The sequence below is a fragment of the Pelophylax lessonae genome, assembly GCF_965119305.1.
Source record: "Pelophylax lessonae genome assembly, chromosome: 7".
NCBI lineage: Eukaryota > Metazoa > Chordata > Amphibia > Anura > Ranidae > Pelophylax > Pelophylax lessonae.
Window position 1 is genome coordinate 235232227 of NC_138774.1, and position 20170 is coordinate 235252396.

The 20170-nt window shown below is 43.4% G+C and overlaps 1 protein-coding gene across 1 annotated transcript in view; it reads right to left on the reverse strand.

Annotated features, from left to right (window-relative positions):
- The window catches only part of LOC309561001 (ras-related protein Rab-7a-like), a 112113-nt gene that overhangs the window by 57565 nt on the left and 34378 nt on the right, over positions 1 to 20170 (reverse strand). Inside the window, exons 2-3 of the mRNA XM_082264709.1 lie at positions 8469 to 8565; positions 2372 to 2498 (exon numbers count right to left, since the gene is read on the reverse strand). Coding sequence (XP_082120835.1) covers positions 2372 to 2498; positions 8469 to 8515 — 174 coding nt within the window. The 5' untranslated portion in view covers positions 8516 to 8565. The remainder of the gene's footprint in view (positions 1 to 2371; positions 2499 to 8468; positions 8566 to 20170) is intronic.

Consider the following 20170-nt stretch of genomic DNA (forward strand, 5'->3'; position numbering starts at 1 on the left):
TGAAGTGAGTGCCCTATTGCAGAGGTAGTCCACTGACTCCAATCCAATCTACTGTCTAGCTGTTGCCTAGCTTTTTTCTAGCAGTTTTGCACTGACTAAACTGCATTAGTTGCAGTCAGTGCCTTACTGCAGAGGGTAGTCCTCCACTGACTCCAGTACAATCCACTGTGACATTGTGTAGCTGTTGCCTTGCTCTTTTTCTAGCAGTTTTGCACTGACTGCACTGCATTAGTGGCAGTCAGTGCCTTACTGCAGAGGGTAGTAGTCCTCCACTGACTCCAGTCCAGTCCAATCCACTGTGACATTGTGTAGCTGTGGCCTTGCTCTTTTTCTAGCAGTTTTGCACTGACTGCACTGCATTAGTTGCAGTCAGTGCCTTACTGCAGAGGTAGTCCTTTTCCACTGACTCAAGTCAATCCAATCCACTGTGTATGTGTATTTTGTGTAGCTGTTGTTGTCTAGCTTTTTTTCTAGCTGTTTTGCACTGACTGCACTGCAGTAACATATTGCAGTGTGTGAGTCCACTACTGCAGCACTTTTATCATAAAAGTGCTGCAGTAGTGGACTCACACACTGCAATATGTTACTGCAGTGCAGTCAGTTTTATGCATTAATGCACAATCAGGATGTGAAATGCAAAGCAAATGTCCCTGGAACTGAAGTTTTCATATCAGTTTTTATGCAGTTAAGGTGTGAAGAACAAGCACTTAATGTTAAAAATGTTAACAAAGATTAACATGTTTATTAAGAGTGTAAAAATATATGTATAAAGAATCTTGCGCTTATACAGTGATCCTATTCACACCTCATAAAAAAATGTGAAAAAAAAACATGACAAAGTAAGGAAGTGACGAAACGCGTCAGAAGCGTGGCCACACAACGTACCGGAGGATTGGTCGAGGTGAGCGGAGGTGTCCCTCTGGTTCCAGGAATACAATGCTACACAACGCTGCAGCACCTGGACTAGAGTGAGCACTCCAATCCTCTCTTATTTTGGGCTATTGTACGATATACGATATATGTGTTTGACAAGTATTTGATATGTACGTGCAATTGGGTGTATTTTATCGAATAAAGTGGTTTAACGTTATTGCACTAGCTTCTGTTCGGTTTCTTTTACATGCTTATGAGCTGAAGAGAGGTTGCCCATTAATCTGTGCTTTATGGTTGCTGCTTTCCTGATTGCCAAGGTGGAGTATCTATAGCGTTGCCAGCCCTACCCACGAGAGTGGAGGGCAATAAGGGGGGGGGGGGTGAGTTGCTAATCTGAGGGGAGTGGATCACAAAGGTGGTGGATCTTCTGGGTGTTTCCTCATTTAATTCGCACTGGAATCTCACTGGATCTTCTTTAATTAGCACTGGAATCTCACTGGATCTTCTTATTTATCACCACTACAATATTTTTTGCTTGGACTTTATCATCTTTGCTTGGACTTTTAATTTAATATGGACTATTTCCTGATGATTCAGCTGTAGTCTCATTGATTTACTATTATTTAGATGGTTTGGCTTCATCACAATTTAGTATTTAATCACTGTATATCAACACATATGGTATGACCGTTTGATTCATTTCATTTGTTGCTTTTTTCACTATTATTCATTACGTTTATTAAGAGATTTCTGTCCTATTTTGTGTTTTTTTGGGTAATTTTTACATGTGTGAAAATATCGGGCAATACCGATATGCGATCGGCAAAATATCGGTATCGGCAATTAAAAAATGATATCGCTCGATCACTAATTAGCACCCTCATGCATCTGCTAATACACGCCAACCACATGGTGCCGCAGAACCACGTGGTTCAATGCGGCGTGTCTTTGGAAAAGGGCCAGGGACTACTTTTCCACATTTCTCACGTGTAGGGCATGAAATAAATAGACAACAAGCAGAAAATGCACGCACACTCGTCTGCACCTTTAGGTGTACACCTAGCCTTAGGGGAATAGGAAGCTGAAGACACTGGGATTGCATTGGAGCAGTCCAAACAGTAAAATTAGAAGCTCACTGGATTTCTACTTTCTGGCAGGTCAATAGTTCTAGTTCTGAATTTTTCTGCACTTTCAGAGTTTTAAAGTGAACAAATATGGGGAAATGTATAGCAGAGATGTACTGAATGTTTATTTTTTGTGTGCCCTGACATGCATTTTAATTCTGCAGCAACCCTGGAGAACTATGGGGAATTGTCAATATTTGTAACAACCCCTGTGACTTTAATCTCACTTCTGTGTTCTTATATTATCTTTTGCAAATACACTCTGCACGCATGATGTCAATTTGCATTATGAGAGCCATAGAATCATTTCCATTGGACAAACTCCTCCATCCGTTCTTAGACACAGGTAGATGCCCACCTTGGTTGTTGTTTACCTGTGCTGTCACCAGTTTGTCATCTAGTCGTAGCTCTTTGGTAAAGAAGTCTGCTCCTATGGTGGCTCTGTAGTAGTTGGTGAAGCGACTGTTGACGTACTGGTTCATCAGTGCTGACTTTCCCACTCTGCAAGCCACAAAATCCTAATTAGATGCACATTCAACATAGGCACAAAGAAGACATACTCATTTCTCTACTTGACGAACTAGTGAATTCTTTGCATTCCAGCAGTCATGCGAGGTGGAGGGTAAACACAGATTATAAGATCAGAATCAATAGACGGTTTGCAAAATCCACATAAACTATTATTACCCATCCACAGGTACATTGTGCACTGTCTTTTTCTAAGAGGAATCTGCTCGTTACAGCAGCCAAATGAGATACTTTTCAATACCATTCAAGCAGATCTTTACTAGGAGGGACAGTCATGAGGTCTGTCTTGAGAGGCAAAGAAAAACAAAGAAAGGGCGCACCGACCTAGCGCATTATCCTCATTAACAGGCTTTATTCATGCAACATATGTGGTCGGGAGGCTTGGATTCCAAGCGCAGGAGAAGGGTGGTATCACCCTATTGTTTTAGGGTCTGTCTTTAGATACTCAGGCTGAGTATACGTAACTTAAAAAGAGGATCTGAAAAGTAAAGGTCTGCTCACATGTCCCAGAGTGCCAAGGATTCTCTATGTTACAGTGGACAGGTAGATAGATACAGAACTCTAGTATGCTTACCAACCCTCCTTTAAAGGGAATGTATGGTTTCTCTCCAATATCTTTTAGATATACAAGAAACCCAGCTTGACGTATATAATTTCAATAATGTAATGTTAACCCGTTTTACTAATCTTTTATGTGTGATTCTGCTTCAGTGTGTCTCTCTTTCCTTCTAACTTAATATATAACTGTTACACTAGAGATAGGTTAACTTGAATGTTGAGAAAAAAAAAAGTTGAACTATAGCGAAAACTTTTTTCCATTCTGGATAGAGTAAGGGAGGGTTACAACCCGTCAGTTATTTTGGCCATCTGTGTCCCATTGGGGAAATTTACCTTCACTTTCTGTCCCATAGACAAAACAGGATGCCAGAGGAAATCTCTGCAAATTAAGGTAATCCTTTACCCCCTCCCCCCCCCCCCAGGTCACGAAAACTATTGGAAATCCCTACTGGAAGATTTCCCCTCCATTTCTTTTCTGGGGACAACCCAAAATTTTGTGATTTTTGTTTACTTTCTCCGATAATGGTAATAATAATTGAAAAACAGAATTAGAGTGTGAATTTTCCCAATGGGGGGGCACAGACAGCAATAAAAACAGGTATTCTAATCCCTCTCCACTCCACCCAAAACTAAAAAAAAAAAAGTTTGCTTTTAGTTATACTTTAAAAAAACTTGTTACTATGTGTAGCTTATAACAACAAATGGAGGTCACCATGCTTTCTCATTACAAGCACAAACTCTGCTTCCTACTTTGCTTTACACGTTGCTAGATGGTTTGAAATTCAGCTGATTCCTGTTGAATTGGCTGAAATTTGAGCCATGGTTGGCCCGGCAAGCACTCCAGCTTAACAGAAAGCTAATTAAAAAAATAAACTGAGCCAGGTGGAAAATCATCAGCTGAAAAGTAACCGGAACCTACTGGATGCAGTCACTGTTCGGCAGCACCATTGTAATTAGACAACCTCCAGTACCATGGCTGCCAGAATACAACAGCCAGCAGTGGAGATTCCACCATCCATCCTAACAGTGTGAATGGGGGAATGGACTGATTTTTCTCTCATTCAGCTCACAGGCTGAACAAGAAAAAAAAATAAAATGAAGCCATTAATAGCGGCTTTTACAATGCATACTTCGAAATTGGCCAACTAAAATGTATATTCTCTGTTATAGCTTACCTAAACAAACAAAGCATTTAGTCAGTCATTGTAGTAGCTAATCCATTCTGCTATAGCCCTGGTGTCCAACCTGCAGTTCTTTGGCTCTTACAAAAGCCAATCAAAAAAATATTCTTTAGAGTGGGTTTTAGTATTTAATAGTTTGGTTTGTTTCTTGCACACTACAGTTGCACTCTTACCACTTTCATGTGCTGTCCATCCCATTTCCCTTTTAATGCTTTGATTTTTTTAATCTGATCTTCTATAACAGATCTCACTGAGAAACATATCAATTGTGGAACAAATCATTTTTAAGAAGATAGGAAGCCCAAATGAGAAAAGTATTGATTTGTAAGCAGCAGTAGCAGTCCTATGTAGCCTCTTGAAGCATCTTACCATGTTTCAACAACTCTTCTAGCATGTTCACAGTCTATGACCATCAATTACATGTCTGCAGTCTCTAAAGCCTGATAAATAGCTCCCGACTGTCCCTGTTTTCGAGGGACTGTCCCTCAAAGTCCCTCTGTCCCACTTTCCTCCTCATGTGTCCCTCATTTTGGTCTGATCCACATAGTTGTATATAAAAAGCACTACTTGTCTATCAAAGAGTGTTTCCCAGTGCTAAACATCCAATTTTAAAATTGCTGCATTTGTAAATGTCAAAAGCCAGTACAAAAGGAATAGTAGTGGTAAAATAATAGCACTTGTGGGTGCAACCAGTCATTTTTTTTGTACAATTCTCCTTTAAGGGGACGTGGCAGGGGGTGTACCCTATGCCTACATACTTTTGCTAATGGGTGTCCCTCGTTCCCTTCTCAGAAAGTTGGGAAGTATTCTGGTACACACTATTTGTTTTTTTCCGTTCAACCTGCTGGGTGTAAAAAACAAAACAAAAAAAACTACTACTGACTATGCGAAGTTAGTATAGCGATCTCCCCTCCTGAGCTATTGTGTTCTGACGAGGGGGGGGGGGGTCCTTGGCCATTGGCTGAGAGTGCTAATTGGGAGTCAGTTAGCTGCTGGTTTTCCAGCAGGTTTGTCCAACAGAAGCCGGCCAGACTGACATACACACATGCCCGTGTGTACCCAGCTTAAGGGCCAGATCACATCGGAACGCAGTGCAGGAAACCTGTATTCCACGTTGCACGTTTCCAGCACCACGTTCATAACGCACTACAGTTGCAATCTGCAACGGGTGTCGATATTAATTTAATGACAGCCCAAACGCAGATTGCAAACACAGTGCATTTGCCTGCACCAGATCGCATGATACAGAAGTACTATGCAATCCGGTTGCATTGAGTTTCCAAAAGTAGTGCATGCACTACTTTTGGTGCGATTTTGGCCTATTCAAAATGAATGGGCAGAAACTGCACCGCACCTAACTGCATGTGAATGGCAAAGGAACGCATGACACGTTCCTGTGCAATTCCAATTGTGAACCGGCCCTGGCAATTTTCTGTAGCATTACAGCCGTGTCCAAAAGTTTTGAGAATGACACAAATATTAGTTTTCACAAAGTCTACTAGTAGTGTTTTTAGATCTTTTTGTCAGACGTTACTATGGTATACTGAAGTATAATTACAAGCATTTCATAAGTGTCAAAGGCTTTTATTGACAGTTACATTAAAAGTAGAACTTTAGGCAAACATATTTCATTTTGGAGCAAGGTAGGGTTATAACCCCTGTCAGAATTTTTGTTCGCCATCTGTGTCCTATTGTACAGATTTCCCTTCACTTCCTGTCCCATAGCCAAACAGGAAGTGAGAGGAAATCCCTGCAAATTAAGAGGATTTCTTGGGGACCCCCAAGTCACCAGAACTAGTGTCCCCATTGGAAGATTTCCCCTATATTACTTCTTTCTTTTACTTTCAATGATGATGGTAAACAGGACAAATCTCCCTAATGGGGGCACAGACAGCAATAAAACCTGACAAACGTTAACATCCCTCTCCACTCTATCCAAAACTAAACAGGTTTTGCTTGTAGTTATACTTTAAGTTTATGCAATGTTGACCCGTCTTTTGTTCAAAACTTCTGAAATTTGCCCTGGCATGCTTTCAATCAACTTCCGGGCCACATTCTGACTTATGGCAGCCCATTCTTGCATAATCAATGCTTGGAGTTTGTCAGAATTTGTGGACATTTTTTTTTTTGTTCACCTGCCTCTTAAAGATTGACCACAAGCTCTCAGTGGGATTAAGGTCTGGGCAGTTTCCTGGCCATGGACCCAAAATTTAGTTTTTTTTTGTTCCCTAAGCCACTTCGTTATCATTTTTGCCTTATGGCAAGGTGCTCCATTATGCCAGAAAAGGCATTGTTCCTCACCAACCTGTTCTTGAATGGTTGGGAGAAGTTGCTCTTGGAGGTTGTTTTTGTACCATTCTTTATTCATAGCGGTGTTCTTAGGCAAAATTGTGAGTAAGCCCACTCCCTTGGCTGAGAAGCAACCCCACACATGAATGGTCTCAGGATGCTTTACTGTTGGCATGACACAGGATGGTAGTGCTCACCTTTTCTTCCCCAGACAAGGTTTTTTACGAATGTCCCAAACAATCGGAAAGGAGATTCTTAAAAGAAAATGACTTTACCCCAATCATCTCAAAGCTTTTGGCCATGGTTGTACATTCACTGATTATGTGCAGCTCTTTGGGGATGTCAGAGGCCACACTTAAGGTCCCCTTTATCCACAAATTGACCACCACTGTTCTATAACCTAAGCCTAGGTCTACAAATATCTAAACTTAACATTGGATGAAATTCTAACAGTGGGTGGCCCTGCGGGTTTGACAAAGTGGATTTCTTGTTGAAGTACCCGGACCAAAAATGGCCAGGCTGTATGCTAAAGAAAACAAGTTTTAGAGGACAACCCTAGTATTATCCAAGCTTAACCACTTGAGCTATGGCAGGTTTTACCCCCTTCATGACCAGTGCATTTTTTGTATACGCGTGGCCAAACCTGCCCATGGCACCCTGCCACAGTATATCTGCAAGTGGTAAAATAATTATTTATATAATTTACCTTTATCTTTTGATAGATTAGTAGTATAGGAGATGCTGGACCTAAATCGTGAGAATAGTGAAGGTGTTGGCCATAGCAGCTAGTTCTCTGGTTTATTAGATAGCATGCAAGCAGGTTCAGTTGGCAAGTCTGTCAGTAGGTGGCTCTGTCCCAAAACTGTGTGGCAAGAGGGAATTTTGTAATTGGGTGTTAGGTCCCCTTTTTAGACAAAGCCTTCCTGTAGTGTTGTAATGGGTGGAGTTAGGGCCCATGCAAACAGGGAGCAGCCTAGAAAGACTGGGCATGGGAACTAAACACACCACAGCATGTGTATGTAGTTAGCTATTGCTAGGGCCCTTCAGGGGGCTGAACTCTAGGTAAGGTAGTTTGACACCCAGAAGAGCCAGTTGTCCCCCAAAATCAAAATATGGTCCAAGTGGACTGTGAGCTGGATGCAAAAGGTATTTTAGGCCTGGCTATGTATTTTCCGACGTGAGTTCTAGTACTCCTGGAAGTTTGATTAACATCTGGGAGCGTGCACAGCTGGGCAGAGCTATGGAGTGTGACATAGAGAGAGAGAGAGAGAGTTTGTGCAAGTGCAATGGCAATTACCTTGTTAATCTCAGCTGACAAAGCAGGATGGGTCACCTTGGTAATCTCAGTTTGACTAGAGCAGAATGCTACAGAACCTAGTACAATGGAAGATGGTTCCCAACACTCTTGTGCTCCCAAAGAGAGGTAAGGGGTACAAGTGAAAGATGTTTTTTAAATTCCACTAGCAAATAACAGCTACAGCATGTCCACTGTTCTGTATGGCGTCCTATGCTCTATACCCGTCAGTATGTCAAGAGAAAAGTTATATCATGGCCATCTTTTGTGGAGGGAACAGAAAAATGCAGAAAACACATCTTTAAAGGATATAAAGAATATAAAGGCTCATGGCCGGGGATGTCGTGGGTATGCCTATGCCAAGCATTTGGGCACAATATGGCAAAAGCTAGCAGGTCACTATCCTATCCAAGAAGTAGCGGGGCAGAGATGTGCACATTTTGGCGCCAACCCCTGGCCAATCAGCAGTTCCCTTACAAGTGCAGATCAGTGTGAGTGTTTGCTATGCACAGCACAGACTTTCCTTCCTTTCAGCTTGAATAAATCACCCCTTATGATCAGTATGACCTCTTTTCTATAATACAAACATTACCATTTGCATTGCACAAGAAATAAACTCACCCCGCATTCCCAACTAAAAGAACTTTGATGTGTTGTCTTGAGAACATCTCCCAATGTCAGGTAGAACAACATAGGTTGAAAGTTCTATGGGAAATATCTGGCAGGAGAGAAAAAGAGTAAGTACAGTAATGGAGAACACAGATGTATGAGGTCTTGTTTCTCAAACGATTAGTGAACACAAGTGAATGGTATTTGTATAAACAGAACTGTTGGCAGATAAAAGGGCACCATTTAATCCAGCTATAAAATTATTAAAAAAAATGTTGGATACATAATGTCTGGATAGGTCATTACATACCTCATGTAATCCATGTTTAAATGGAGATGTTCTTTTTTGTACTGAACGTATGTGCAAAACCTTTTAATAAATACGAATTAAACCTAAAAAATTATTGTATGTTACATAACACTTGTTTAAGTATTTGGACATCTTGATGTGAGTCTCCTGTAACTTCTGAACAGCAGCACTCAGGCAGAGAGAGAGAGAGAGAGAGAGAGAGAGAGAGAGAGAGAGAGAAGCAGCAATAAGATGCAATCTGTCTCTCCTCTCCTTTACACACCCCCACTCCCCTGAAAAACGATCCTTGGCGCAGTACTGCTTTCTAAATACCTGTTTTTTTTTTCTATTTTTTAAATATAATACAAATTATATTTGGCTTGCGGTTGCGATGCAGTCCTGTTGACATCAATGGGCGAGTTTGACAGGCAAGTGCTGCCTGTCAAACGTAGCACACTTAGCAAGCCAGTTAAAGCGGAGTTCCGGCCTCAAAAATAGATAAAAATCGCTTTTGTGCCATCCGCTTGCTAAGGGGAACCTGAAAAGGGAATGAATACTGGCGATTTTTATTTTTTGGTCGCTTACCTTATTATAGAAGAAAATATACTCACCTTCCTTCCACTTCCACCCTCTGCGGCCACGGCCCGTGCCGTCACTTCCAGTTTGCGATGATTCTTGGGAGCTGAATGTCATCGCTCCCAGGAATCAATGCGTATGCACCGGCCCCGCTCGTCACTTCCGGCGCAGGTGCGGCATTTACTGCTAAACAGCTTCTGGGCATGACCAGAAGCTGTGCAGGGATGCCGCGCCTGCACTGGAAGTGACGAGTGGGGCCGGTGCAGTGCATTGTGGGACTCCGACATCACGGAAGAGGACACGAAGAGGGACGCTGCGGCTTCAGCTGCCCACACCTGAGATGGCAGTGCTGGAGAAGAAATTTTCAAGGTAAGTATTTCTTCTTACAGGTAAGTGCAACCTGGGACAGTTCAGAGGCTATCCATTATGGAATGTACTAACCCTGACTGTCCCCGGGGTATTTTTAGCTCAAATTGACCCCCGAGGCCGGAACTCCGCTTTTTATTTGCTTCAATACTTAAACAAGGAAGGCTCCCCACCAGCAGAATACAATAGCTCTGCAGGAGGCATTCGCCCATCAACACTGAATGTGTTGGTGGAAAAATTACATAATCTATTGCCTTCCTTACCTGCATTGGCAGTTTTTTGGTAAAGGTGAACTAACCCTTTAAAGCAGGGAGGTTAGGGGATGCTTAAACCACATGCTTGAATGCCCCCTAACTTCAAGTGTAAACAAATTCCTAATGGGGTAAAGGTATTATTGCTTAGAGTCAAAGGACCTTTGTGGAACACTGGAGCTCGTGCCATAGAAAGTTCATCTGCAAGCCAGGGAATGGCAGTGCAGGTGTCTGTGGAGACAATTTTGGCAAGTCTAGCTTTTTGTTTTGGTGTTAAGGTATATAAAGAGGAACCGCAGAGTGCAGATTTTGCACCTCAATACTTTGTTTGCTTTACCTGGTATACGAGGTATGTCTAAAAACTTTGGTGTATGGTCTGATAGCTCAAAGACAACATGGGCCAGGTGCACGTGCATGCAAATTGCTATCCAGAGACACATTGCGCTACCTAGCATGGAGTACACGTGACCATCAGGGTAAACCCACTGTGGGCAGTCAAACAGACAGTGTGGGCAGTAGTAGGGTCAGAGTGCAATGGAGCAATAAGTGTACATCAAGTTCAGCTACAAATGAGGGAAAACAGCGACGCATGAAATGTTGGTGCAAGTGTACAGGATGGAAGCCGCGAGCAGAAAATGTGTTCAAATAACGACGGTTCAAACGCTTTCACGATAGGAAGGAAACGACTGAGGATGAGCCACGTTCTGTTAGGTCTTCGACAAGCAGAACCCCAGACATGTTCGAACGAGTGTGATAAATGCTGGCACAAGATTGGCGACTGACTCTACAATTGATTGCAAAGGAATTGGGCATTAGCAAGGACACAGTGCACACCATCGTTGGCGAAGATTTGGGTAAGCGGAAGATCCGTTCTCGGTTTGTGCAGCACAAGTTGACAGACGAACAGAAAGCAAAACGGATGGAAACCTCTGGAGATTTAATTACTATGTGTGGCTACCAGGATCTATCCTTTCTGCGAACCATAGGGGGATGAGACCTGGTGTTACCAGTTTGATCTGGAATCTAAGCGGCAGTCAATGGAATGGTGTTCACCGTCTTCTCCGCGACCCAAAAAGAGTCGCCTGCAAAAGTCCAAGGTCATGACAATGTTGATCGCCTTCTTCGACAACGATGGGACAGTAGTTCTACAATTGATTTCTAAAGTGGCCTTTGCTGACAAGTTTCCAGAAGCTTTATGAACGTTGCCAAAAGTGTGTTGTGAAGGATGGCGATTTTTGAAGGCCATAGGTAATTCGTATGCATCTTCTGTTTTGTTTGTTTTCTGATACCATTCGCCAAACTTTTTATATACACCCATCTTTAATCCTGTGTATATATAGTGTTTTTTTTTTTTTTTTTTTTTTTAATTATGATATGGTTTCCTATGATCATTATTGTAAGTGGATCTCTAACTCATCCAGAAATTTTCACAAAGCTTGAGATCAAATTCAAGATAATCTGTTTACATGGCATCCTCTGCGATATCCTAGGGCTCACTGCATAATCAGTTTAATTTTATCAGCTGGTGCACTGAAATCTCAATATCTACAACACCGAAGGATCAACAATAAAGTTTGCTTTTGCAAAGTAAACTGGGGTTTGTAATAAAAGGTAGACCTTCACTCAAAAGTGACATTTTGCACCATTCCAATTCCCCCTCAACTGTAAAAAGAAACCTTTCTATAACTTTGTTTTTTTTTTTTTTAAATATACATTTTTTTTTTTTTTTTTAATTTACAATTTTTTTTTTATTTCTTTTTTCTGTTCTGCCCCATCTCCATTTTTGCCTAGGCAAGATAAAGGTTTCATTCATTTCCTTCTGCCCCCTGGGAAGCGGACATCACATAACCAAGCAGGCATTGTTTATCCCATTCATAGAATAGGGGAATTAGACAGGCGGCGTTAGATCTTGTACGTGATCAGAAAGGAATATATTTTTCCCTGATGGAGGAAATTGGACCATGCTTTATATAGGATTTTTTCCCCCTTCCTCTGGGTCAAATAGGGGCATATGATTGTGTATATGGAGGTTTTCTATTTATTGGTTAGATGGACTTTTTTTTTTTTTTTCAACCCAGCTATATGCCCCTATGAAAGTAACGCCTCCTGGGATATGCAACATTGGAATTCCAGGCAGCCAGTGGTGAAGCTAGACATTCTCCACATAATGCGCTGCTGCATAGGGTTGCAGCAATGTGGTATGCATAGCACAGTGAACATTGGGTGTGGCCAAATTGCATTAAAAGTTGGAGGGGCTTAAAGGGGGCATAGTAGCATAAAACAAAATTATTCTTCTACCTATAAAATATACCAAGATTACTAAAACAAAAATCACTGTAATAATATAAACTTGGCCTGCCTTATAAGTTGACAGTGTCATTCAGTAGATCAGTGGACAGTGTGTGGACAGGGTCAGTAGGGCAGTGGATAGTGTGTGGACATTGTCAGGTGGGTAGTGGATTTGGTGAAATATCAGGGGTCTAAACCGACCCCTGATGTCTCACTTTTAAGACAGAGAAAAGAATTGAGGACACTGGTTCTATAAATTCCTTTCTCTGCACCCTCCGCTGAATGAATAGGAAGTGCTCTGTGCTGAAGAGCTTCCTGTTCATTCACAAACTTAATCATAGTAAACACCGTTCACTATGCTTCCATTCTTTATTAAACAAGAGTAAGCGATCAGTACAGATCACTCACAAATGACATTTACCGACCCCATCCCCCACTCTCCATCCTGACACATACTGCAACAGTCGGTGGGAGATGTGAGAGGTGAGTGTGGGGAGCCCACATCGCTGTGGGGGAAGGGGAATACAGGGGGGACCCAGGCAGCAGAGAGATAAGAGGGCAGCATTTACTTGAACTGATCGCCATCGGCTGTATTTTCCTCCTGCAGCCACTGAGTCTAGCTTTCAGCAGCTGCAGGAGGAGAATACAGCCTGTCGGTTTTAGCAAATGCCACTACCACTGCCATTTGTGTCAAGGTCTGATTTCAAGGCAGCAACGTAGCTGGCTGTCTCCCCTGCGATCAGCGGCAGTGCGGGCTCATAGAGCAGCAGGTGGTGTGAATGCAGCTCAGCGGCAGCCGGGTCAGTCCAGCCCTATCCAACCTCCTAAATCTCAGTTTAGCAGGATTTCCAAGCATTGGGCCTGATAGTGTTAATTGTAACCCTGGCAGACCATAACAGCCCCTTTGAGCTGATTCCCCAAGTGTGAGATCTGAGGCAATGAACAATCCGGCATCTTTGGTTTGTTTTGTTTATTTTGTATAGGGATGGGAGAAGGGAATGAGTGGGATACTCCTCTGGCTCAACTAGGTACAACTTGGGACACTCTGTGAAAAATGCCTGCAATCGCTGCTTTGATGCTGGCAGAATGCCGGTCAACGCCCGTTGGCGCTTGGAAAACCGACTTGCTGTCTGTGAACTTGAATCCGACTTCTGACATTTCCTCTCAGCTCAAAAGTCCTTTAAACTGCTCCCTCCCTATCGTCTTCACTGACTGAAGTAGCCTCCTGTACTGTTACTGAAACACTCAACTCTGTGTACCTTGCAATGCACTGTACACACTGTACTTTAGGGCCCAACCGCTGGCACCCCCTCTTACTCTTCAGGGTCAAACTCTGGCACCCCCTTTACTCTTTACTCCACACTGGCTAGCTAGCTCCTGGATCCCCCTCTGACCTTCTCTGGAGTGGTCCCCTCTGCTAGGCAGACCCCCAGGGACAGTTCACAGTACTCACTACTCCGAATGCTTTCCTGGAACTCGACCCCCACAGCTCCGCTGGTCATCAGCACACTGGATCCTTCCTGCTGCTCAGCTCAGCCCTGTATCCCCTCAGGCAAGCCGCCTGGGATACCCGATTCTTCCTGACAGGAAGGAGAGACAGCCGAACCCTCCTTCCTGGGACTCTGTTTACCACCAAAGACCCCCTGTCATGTGCTCCCCACAGACTTATACCCCCTCCCAGAATGCTCTGCAGCAGAATCTGGCCTTTCCAGGATGGATACAAGCCCTGTGTGCTATTGGTTAGGTTTCCTTCACTGCCCAATGAGAGCCCTCATTGGGACACAGTGGGGAGACTCCCCAACACAACCAGCACACCTGGGAACACATGACAGCCCGCTGAAAACATGGCCTTACTGTTAAACAGACACGGCCCAACTAAAGTTTACCTAGCACCTACCCTGGAGGGTGCTACATCAGTTATTGTCAGCACTGCAGACAATTTGGCGCCCCCCTCAAGTTGGCACCCGGAGCATGTTCCCCCCCTATTTTCATCCCTGCAGGCAGCATTACTACCCTAAAATCATGGGACAATATGAAAAGCATTTTTTTGCCTTCCTCTGGATCAAATGGGAGCAAAGGATTGTGTATATGGAGGTTTTCTATTTATTTTTTTTATTGGTTAGATTAACTTTTTTCCTTTCAACCCAACTATATGCACCTATGAAAGGAACGCCTCCTGGGATATGTAACATTGGTATTCCAGGCAGCCAGTTGCAAAGCTAGACATTCTTTCACCCGGGGCAAAGACTCCCACACCAGAGAGAAGTTCTCCATCCATACACTCCCTGCCCCCTGCCCAGAGAGGGAAGCGTAATAAATAGTTAGGTAAGCCAATGGATGTAATAGGAATAAAAAAGTTTTGGTAATCCTGATTTCAAGCTTCCCTTCTGTACCGAATTAGGAGGGGCACAGCCAGGAAACAAGAAGTGAGCCAAGAAGCTAATCTTTACTAGGGCCTGCTTCTGTGTGCTCTACTTCCTTGATGGCAGTGCCCCTCCCAATCCGCTGGGGGGGGCTTGAAATCTCCACGTTATGCGCTGCTGCATATACTAAGGATACTAAACCTAAAATGTCACTGTAAAAATATGAACTCGGCTTACCGTATAAGTTGACAGTGTCACTCAGTAGATCAGCAGACAGTGTGTGGACAGGGTCAGTTGTGTAGTGGATGGTGCGTGGACAGTGGACGGCATCAGTGGAGCAGTGGACTGCGTCAGTGGAGCAGTGGACTGCGTCAGTGGAGCAGTGGACTGCGTCAGTGGAGCAGTGGACTGCGTCAGTGGAGCAGTGGACTGCGTCAGTTGAGCAGAGGTTGCCATTTGTAAGACAGTGGATTTTGTCAGTCACTAGACCAGTGGATGGTATCGGTCGTTTTTTTTTTTTTTTTTATTATTTTTTTTCTATTTTTTTTAAATTATTTTTTTAATTTTTGTACTTTTTTGTTGGAGCCAGTTGGGGGGGGGGGGGATTTGGTGAAATATCCGGGATCTAAACAGACTCTGAAGGTCTCACTTTTAAAGACAAAGAAAGGAATTGAGGACAGAGATTCTTCAATTACTTTCTCTGTACCCTCAGCTGAATGGGCTCTGTGCTGAGGGGCTTCCCATTCATTCATAAACTGAATCATAGTAAACAACTAGGCTTCAGTTTTTGATAAACAAGAGTGAGCGATCAGTACAGATCACGCACACTGTTCATTCCGAAAAGGAATTGGCCAGTAAATGACATATTTACCGACCCCTTCCCCCCGCTCTCCATCCTGACACATACTGCAAAAGTCGGTGGGAGAGGGGGAGCCCGCAGCGCTGTGGGGAAGGGGGAAGACAGGGGGACCAGAAAGAGGAGTGGTGGAGGGGGCGGCATTTGCTAGAACCGATTGCCATCAGCTGTATTTTTCCTCCTGGCTTTCAGAAGCTGCAGGAGGAGACTACAGCCGATCGGTTCCAGCAAATGCCACTCCCATTGCCCCTACTGTCCAGGCCTGATTTCAAGGCAGCTGCCTGTCTCCCCTGCGATCAGCGGCACTGCAGGCTCATAGAGCAGCCGGTGGTGTGAATGCAGCTCAGCCGGTACAGTCCAGCCCTATCCAACCTCCCAAATCCCAGTTATTGTCAGCACTGCAGAAAATTTGGCCCCTCCCCTCAGGCGGATAAAGTTGGATAAAAAAAAAAAAAAATCAAAGGCTTTATCAATAGTGCCTAGAAGCACAGTAAAGTCTAATATTTAGAAGTGAAAGGTATTTGGTACAACACAGACCCTCCCTGGATCAGGACGTCACTCCAAACTGGATGAAAGAGCCAGAAGGAAACTGGTAAGAGAGGCTACCAAGAGGCCTACAACCAATTTGAAGCACTTGCCGGAATTGATAACAGAGTGGTCATTGTGTGCAGGTGACAACAATATCACAAAAGGATCCACAAATGAGGCTTGTATGGGAGGGTTTTATGAAAAAAGCAACTCCTCAAGAAAGCAAATAAAGGAAATATCAGCGCACTGAAACACAAACAATTCCAATAATTTATAGCTGTGAACACTCAGGTCAAACTACAACACCCGTATACAAAACTTGATAAATAATAGTGCAGCGCTAGTAATCAAATACAGATAAAATGTAGAAACATGATGAAATGATGAAAGGTAAGTCCATGCAATGCCCGTGAGGTAAGGGTGAGGAAAGGGGTCCTAAGTAAGACAGTTGGTGCTCTTAGTGCACTGACAGCCACCACCTTCTAAATTGGCCTCTCACCTTTAAACCACTTGGATCAAGCATATATCTCCTCTCACAGAAAGCAATCCTAGATCAAGCTTCCACTTTAAAAAGGGCACAACAGGAAAGCCCCAATCAGAAAACACTCCAAGACAATGTGCACTTCCTGGATCACTTATCCCTTGGCAGCTCCGCTCATTCACATGTTATAGGGAAACATAAAATGGGCAGACCCATAGCGTAATACTGATAACTTTTTATTAAAGATGCATATAAAAGACAGCCTCTTACTTGTAGGTAGATAAAAACCGGTGGGTATAGTAACAATAGTCTTGTCTCGGAGAGTCCTGCTCGGACCTCACCAGACTCCAGATGGCAGCGGGTGACGTCAGTAGCTGCCATCTGGAGTCTGGTGAGGTCCGAGCAGGACTCTGCCAAGGGATAAGTGATCCAGGAAGTGCACATTGTCTTGGAGCGTTTTCTGATTGGGGCTTTCCTGTTGTGCCCTTTTAAAGTGGAAGTCCGATCTAGGATCGCTTTCTGTGAGAGGAGATATATGCTTGATCCAAGTGGTTTAAAGGTGAGAGGCCAATTTAGAAGGTGGTGGCGGTCAGTGCACTAAGAGCACCAACTGTCTTACTTAGGACCCCTTTCCTCACGGGCATTGCATGGACTTACCTTTCATCATGTTTCTACATTTTATCTGTATTTGATCACTAGCGCTGCACTATTATTAATCAAACTCCTCAAGAAAGGCCACATGCAGTCGCAACTGAGCTTTACCAAAACACACCTTGAAGATTCTGAGGCCACATGGAAAAAGGTCTTATGGTCAGATGAGACTAAAATTGAATTATTTGGCCTCAACACCAAACTATATGTTTGGCGGAAATCCAATACAGCTTACCATCCAAATAACACCATTCCTACAGTAAAGTATGGAGGTGGTAATATCCCGTTATGGGGGTGCTTCTCTGCAGCAGGGACTGGAGCACTCCTCAGGATAGAAGGAAAAATAGATTGGGCAAAATACCGTCAAATTTTTTGAGGAAAATCTGCTGCCCTTAACAAAAAGTTGTTAATGGGAAGAAGATTTACCTTCCAACATGAAAATGACCCAAAACACACAGCAAAAATTACCACAGCGGTTGAAGGAGAAAAAATTGGATGGTTTGTCTTACCGTAAAATCCTTTTCTCTGATGTTCATTGACAGACACAGCTCCAGAATCTTCTTGGGTTATGCTGCCCCCTACAGGAGTAGGACACTAGGCAGGAAAAAGCTTTACCACACCTATGGGACAATCCCAGGGGGTATACTCCCACTTCCTGCTATAGGCATTTAGTTTTGTATCCACTATCACTATGCCAATTTCCCCATTTTTTATAGATTTTATTATACATCCACTCCTGATGAAGTGGCGATTTAGGTCCACGAAACGCGTTGAGGTTACGATGTCTATAATATATGGGCGGCACAGTGGTGTAGTGGTTAGTACTTTCACTTAGCAGCAAGAGGGTCGCTGGTTCGAATTCCAACCACAACACTAACTGCCTGAAGTTTGCATGTTCTTCCTGTGCCTGCGTGGGTTTCCTCCGGGTACTCCGGTTTCATCCCACACTCAAAAGACATGCTGGTAGGTTAATTGGATCCTGTATAAAAAAAATTGGCCCTACTGTGTATGTATGCGAGTTAGGGAACTTAGATTGTAAGCTCCTTGAGGGCAGGGACTGATGTGAATGTACAATGTATATGTAAAGCACTGTGAAAATTGACAGCGCTATATAAGTACCTGAAATAAATAAATAAAATACCATACTACTACTTGGATTTGTATGCAATGATGCTACATATATGTATATATCCAATTACTCTACTACATTTGGAATTTAGCCCTGTTGATTTGTATGCATGACTATCCAAACTCCTTGAACGTCTGGTCTACAACCGACTGTGCGGCCACCTTGCCAAGAATAGCCTCCTTGATCCCCTTCAGTCTGGATTTCGGCCTCAACACTCCACTGAAACTGCTCTCCTAAAACTGACAAACAATCTACTAACGGCCAAAACCAATGGACACTATTCTGTACTCCTCCTCCTGGACCTCTCTGCTGCCTTTGATACAGTTGACCATCCCCTCCTCCTCAATAAACTCCATGCCTTTGGTCTCCGTGACTGTACTCTTTCACTGGTTATCTTCCTACCTATCCAACCTCACCTTTAGCAATACTTACAATTCCACTTCCTCCTCTCCTCTTCCCTTCCCTGTTGGGGTCCCCCAAGGCTCTGTTCTTGGACCCCTCCTATTTTCAATCTACACCACCTCTCTGGGTCAGCTGATAGCCTCCCACGGCTTCCAATACCATCTCTACCCGGACGATACCCAAATCTATTTATCCACCCCTCAGCTCTCTCCCGCAGTCTCCGCACGTATCACCAATTTACTATCTGATATATCGGTCTGGATTTCACACCACTTCCTCAAACTCAATCCATCCAAAACCGAGCTAATAATCTTTCCTCCACCTCGTGCCCCTTCCCCTGATCTCTCTGTCAATATCGATGGAATTACTATCAGCCCATCCCCAGGTCCTAGGTGTTGTCCTGGACTCTGAACTCTCCTTCAAGACCCACATCCAATCACTGTCCAAATCTTGCCGCCTTAACCTCCGCAACATCTCCAAAATATGCCCTTTTCTAACCAAAGACACAACAAAGCTCCTAGTTCACTCCCTGGTCATCTCGCGCCTCGACTACTGCAATTACCTTCTCATTGGCTTACCTCTACACAGGCTATCCCCCTTCAATCCATCATGAAAGCTGCCGACAGACTCATTTATCTTACCAATCGCTCAGTGTCCGCCGCTCCTCTCTGTCAAGCCCTCCACTGGCTTCCGCTCACCAAACAAATCAAATTCAAAATACTAACAACATCTTACAAAGCCATCCACAGCTTAGCCCCCAACCACATCACTAGCCTAGTCTCAAAATACCAACCTAATCGCTCGCTTTGTTCCTCTCAAAACCTCCTGCTCTCTAGTGCCCTTGTCACCTCCTCCCATGCTCACCTCCAGGACTTTACCAGAGCCTCTCCAATCCATGGAACTCCTTACCCTTATCTGTCCGATTATCTCCTACTCTATTAGCTTTTAGGCAAACTCTGAAAACCCTCTCTTCATTGAAGCCTATCCTACCCACACCTAACAACTCTACCTCCATTTTATCCATCTGCCCATCCCCCTTGGTTACTGCCTTTTGTTTCACTTGACCCTCCCTTCTAGATTGTAAGCTCTAACAAGCAGGGCCCTCTGATTCCTCCTGTATTGAATTGTACTGTAACTGTATTGTCTTCCCCCATACTGTAAAGCGCTGTGCAAACTGTTGGCGCTATATAAATCCTGTATTATAATAATAATAATAATAATAATAATAATAATAATGCATTGTGAACTTGGGGATTTCTTACCAGCTCTGTTACCATTTTGATTACCTTATTCTCATTTGATATGTTTGTATATCTGTATGTACTTATCCATGCAATAAATTATTATATTATTATTATTATAATATAGTATTTATATAGCGCCTACAGTTTACAAAAATAACCCAACTCAACAGAGGGGCGGGTGCTGTGTCCCTCAATGAACATCAGAGAAAAGGATTTTACGGTAGGGCAAAAATCCAATTTTCTCTTTCGTTCATTGATGGACACAGTTCCAGAATCTTCTTGACCATTG